At 45.3% G+C, this 4,654-nt stretch overlaps 1 protein-coding gene across 1 annotated transcript in view; it reads left to right on the top strand.

The window, feature by feature from the left end:
* Positions 1 to 426: 426 nt before the first annotated feature.
* Positions 427 to 4,654, top strand: part of LOC114923580 (catenin alpha-2-like) — a gene marked incomplete at its 3' end in the record, with an annotated part of 11,889 nt that continues 7,661 nt past the window's right edge. The window contains exons 1-2 of the mRNA XM_029286679.1: positions 427 to 500; positions 1,720 to 1,801. Of these exons, the coding sequence (XP_029142512.1) occupies positions 427 to 500; positions 1,720 to 1,801 (156 nt within the window). The remainder of the gene's footprint in view (positions 501 to 1,719; positions 1,802 to 4,654) is intronic.

Raw genomic sequence — 4,654 nt, 5'->3', positions numbered from 1 at the left:
CTTTAGGCCTCCGCCACTGTGTGCAAAAAAAAAAAAGCTTCAATCAATCAGTCAATTTCAACTTCTTGCGGGAAAAAAAAGATCTCGCAAAGTTGGAATTGATTGATTGAACTTTTTAGTCCCACCCAGTCTGCTGTTACCACTGCAGCCACGTCCACCCAATGGGCCACACCCACCCGGAACCTGATGATGCATAAGTGGATTTTGGGTTGCAGTTTGGGCACTCAGTCTCTAAAAGGTTCGCCATCACTGATTTAGAGCAATGGGTTTTAAAACTGGAGATAATTTGTAATCGCTTGTTTGGAAGTGAAGGATCCAGTTTGAGATGGCGACTGTGTCAAGTATGAAACTTTGGCAGCTACGTGCCTCAGTGTGTCAACTTGCCTTTAAATAAAGGGGGGGGAGGTGTTACTTTCAAGTGGGTAGATGGAGAAACGAAACTTCTTCGATTCAGCTGCAGACCGTGGGAGCCTGAAGCCTCGTCAAGGACACCAGAACAGGTGTGGATTTGAAGCAGACGGTTCCCATAACAAAGTGGATTTGATGATGTGGATTACGTTAAGACGTTGGGGATTTGGCTGGGAAAACTATTGTTTAAGTCTATAAGTTGGTGTTTGGGAACCTCAGAGTTAGTTTTGCTTCGACATAATCACGCAGTGTATTTAATAAACCATAAGCTTTTCAGAAACGGAACAAACCTGGAGTTTGATTTGGATTCCCGAGCTGGATGTTGACACATTGCTTGTGTAAAATAGTATTTTGAGGAATGGAGAATGACATTATTCAAGACCAGGGGAAGGGTATACTAAAGGTAGTCCTCGATTTATGATCAGTCGCTTAGTGACCGCTCAAATTTATGACGGTCTCCTCCAAAAAGGTGCTTACAACCTGGTTTTGGAGTTCCCACAGCCACCTCCCTCATAGCCACACGACTGCATGTTGAGACGTGTCAAACCATCCTCATTTGTGGCCAGTTGGGCAGGTCTGTGTTCACATGACCGTGTTTTATAATGTTTTACGAAAAACTGGCATTGGCATTTGGTTTCTGGCCAAAATGCTCCATAGTGCATAATAGGTTGGCTGTACGACCACCACATTCGCTTAATGAGCACCCCAAAAAAGGGCATAAAACCAGGCCGGTTACGCGGGCGACCTGCTTTACGATTGGCAAAACCCCATTACTGTCATAAGTCAAGGACTCCCTGTAATTGGATCAAATAGTTTGTTGTTAGTTGCGAAGTCGTGTCTGACCCATCGCGACCCCATGGACAACGTTCCTCCAGGCCTTCCTGTACCATCTTCTGGAGTCCATTTAAGCTCACGCCTCCTGCTTCAGTGACTCCATCCAGCCACCTGATTCTCTGTCGTCCCCTTCTTCTCTTGCCCTCCATCTTTCCCAGCATCAGGCTCTTCTCCAGTGACTCCTTCCTTCTCGTTAGGTGACCAAAGTACTTGAGTTTCAACTTCAGGATCTGGCCTTCTAAAGAGCAGTCGGGGTTGATCTCCTCCAGGACTGACCGGTTTGATCACCTTGCAGTCCAGGGGACTCGCAGGAGTCTTCTCCAGCACCATCGTTCCAAGTTCAAATAGTTTAAGGACCACTAATTTAGAGCAGTGAAACCTTCCCACCGATGCATCTTGAGTAGATCTTCCTTAAACGGCCAAGGATCCATTTGATGCTTATTTTAAACGTTGTCTTTCCCGATTTCTCCCTCTTAGTGTTTCAGGCACAACTGTTAATTCTGCGATTCTGTCCCTACTCCTCTTGTTTACCATCTGCTTCCTGCTTATCCCTAATGAGGTAGTGAGCTCGTTTTGCAGAAAACTGCTTTTAAAAGTCATTGATCTCTTGGAGAGCTATGCAGTCCCGTTCAGCTCCGGAAATCACACTGCTGCTGTAAAATCTTCCATCAATTACACAGAAGCATTGTTTAACAGCAAGTTGGCTGACCCTAAAAGCAATCCATTTTTTCTTCTGACGTTTATGTTGAAAGCAGCCTGCCCAATTTAGTAGGATACTGAGATCCGTGCTGGGCAGATGTTAGAAGAGCAGCGACACATCGTCCCCTCAGCTTGCTTGCTTGGCGCCAGCGAGTCGCGATTGACGTTTCGTGCCTTTATAGACAAAAGCTAACTGTGGCCTGAACATAACATCGTAATGCGGCAGCTTCTTCCTGTATCTCTACATTTATTTCCCTGAAAAGTTTCAGAAGCCATCATGTGGCGTGGTTACTCAAAGTGGCCGAATTCGTCCAACATTTTCATAAATGGGTATGTCTAGTTCAGGGGTAGGCAACCTTGGCTCTTTTATGACGCGTGGACTTCAACTCCCAGAATTCCTGAGCCAGCCTGGCTCAGCATAGAAATCTATCCCTTTCCCCTCAGCATGGCTGGCTCAGGAATTCTGGGAGTTGAAGTCCACGAGTCATAAAAAAGCCAAGGTTGCCTACCTCTGTCCTAGGCCTAAGCTGCTTTATGACTGGTGGACTTCAACTCCCAGAATTCCTGAGCCAGCATGGCTCAGCTTGGAAACCTCTCCCTTTCCCCTCAGCATGGCTGGCTCAGGAATTCTGGGAGTTGAAGTCCACGAGTCATAAAAGAGCCAAGGTTGCCTACCCCTGGTCTAGTTTAATGAAGAGAAGGACTAAGGGGGGACATGATAGCAGTCTTCCAATATCTGAGGGGCTGCCACAAAGAAGAAGAGATGGTCAAGCTATTCCCAAAAGCACCTGAAGGCACAACAAGAAGCACTGGATGGAAACCAATCAAGGAGAGAACAAACTACAACTGAGGAGAAATTTCCTAACAGTGAGAACAATTAGCCAGTGGAACAACCTGCCTCCAGAAATTGTGAATGCTCCAATTTTTAAGAAAATATTGGACAGCCATTAATCTGAAATGGTATAGGCCCGGGGTAGGCAACCTTGGCTCTTCTATGACTCATGGACCTCAACTCCCAGAATTCCTGAGCCAACAACGCTGAGGGGAAAGGGAGAGGTTTCCAAGCTGAGCCATGCTGGCTCAGGAATTCTGGGAGTTGAAGTCCACGAGTCATAAAAGAGCCAAGGTTGCCTACCCTTGGTATAGGGTCTCTTGCTTGAGCAAGGCTTTGACTAAAAGATAGATCTCCAAGGTCCCTTCCAACTCTGCTATTCTGTTAAATTTCCGATAAATCTAGCACCTTTGCATCCTGATCCCCCTGTCTCAGTCTCCCTGCATCTCCATACTGTATATCTTGGCAGAAGGAAATTGAAAAGAAAACAAAGCTTATCAGTGATAGAGATTGTCAGCAATTTAAATGAGGAGAACAACAGCGATGTAGCGTGGTAGCAATTTCCATGTCCTCAAATGAGTATTTTCAGTGGTCGGGATGAAGCAATAGAAGGAAATTCTACGATGATAAGCTCTTGGGTTTTTCACTGCAATTTTCTTAACTGTTACCGCAATCAGCAAAGCTTATACTTGCCTGATTTTGGCAGGAAAAGAGCTGGTGGCTGTTATGAGTGGGAAATGATAACCCACAGTTCCAAGCAGCCTTTTTTTAACCTCCGGATGATTCCTAACCTTAGAAATAATGTGTATTGTAGATGTGGTTTCTGATAAGCATCTTGCTTTCTGGCGATCGCTTGAAACTAGACTGTTACAATAAGAAGGGACAGGTGACAGGTGAAACCCCTCTCCTCCTACTTCCTACCTGGAAAAAAAAAATAAAAAACCCAGCTCTGGTACACAAGATAGCTCGGAGAAAAAAGGTCCCAGAATGTGACCCTTGATTTCATTATAAACAGGGCTTGGGTTGCTGGAAGAGTTTCCCTTCTGTATGTCAAATAATTTTCCCAAATGGCCACCTAAGTTCAAAGTGGAGAAAGAAAATTGCCCATTGAAGGCAAGCAGGTTATTGTACAAAAAAAAGGTGGGGGGTGGTCATCAGTTAGCATATCCCTTCCGCAGCATTTGGAGCGAACGGATTTAGAAAGACAGTTTCTTCCTTCTTTTTTTTAAAAAAAATCCTTTTTCAAGTAAGGAGTGAAAGTTCTTGCTGTGGAAATGACAGGACATAGATTTTGATACTGAAGGATGAAAGCTTATAACTTGTTAAGATATGGCACTTTCCGGGAAAATAATTTTAAACTTTTTCCTGTCCCGAATCATCCCTCTCTAAGGGGACTGGTTCGGAACAGGATTAGGGGACTGGAGGCTAAAGCATATAAGGAACGGCTGCTGGAATTGGGTATGTCTAGTTTAATGAAGAGAAGGACGAGGGGGGACAGGATAGCAGTCTTCCAGTATCTCAGGGGCTGCAACAAAGAAGAGGGAGTCAAGCTATTCTCCTAAGCACCAGAAGGCAGAAGAAGAAGCAATGGATGGAAACTAACCAAGGAGAGAAGTAACCTAGAACTAAGGAGAAACTTCCTGACAGTTAGAACAATTAACCAGTGGAACAACCTGCCTCCAGAAGCGGTGAATGCGCCAACACTGGAAGTTTTTAAGAAGAGACTGGACAGCCATTTGTCCGAAATGGTGTAGGGCAGTGGTTCTCAACCTTTTTAATGCCGTGACCCCAACCGGTCGTAAGTCGAGGACTAAACCGATCATAAGTCGAGGACTAAACCGGTCGTAAGTCGAGGACTTTCCCTGCCCGGGAGCGCCGCGT

This window comes from Protobothrops mucrosquamatus, unplaced genomic scaffold (assembly GCF_001527695.2).
Source record: "Protobothrops mucrosquamatus isolate PMUCROS unplaced genomic scaffold, P.Mucros_1.0 scaffold4526, whole genome shotgun sequence".
Lineage (NCBI taxonomy): Eukaryota > Metazoa > Chordata > Lepidosauria > Squamata > Viperidae > Protobothrops > Protobothrops mucrosquamatus.
Note: the sequence above shows the minus strand (reverse complement) of the source record. Positions and strands in the feature narration are given on the sequence as shown.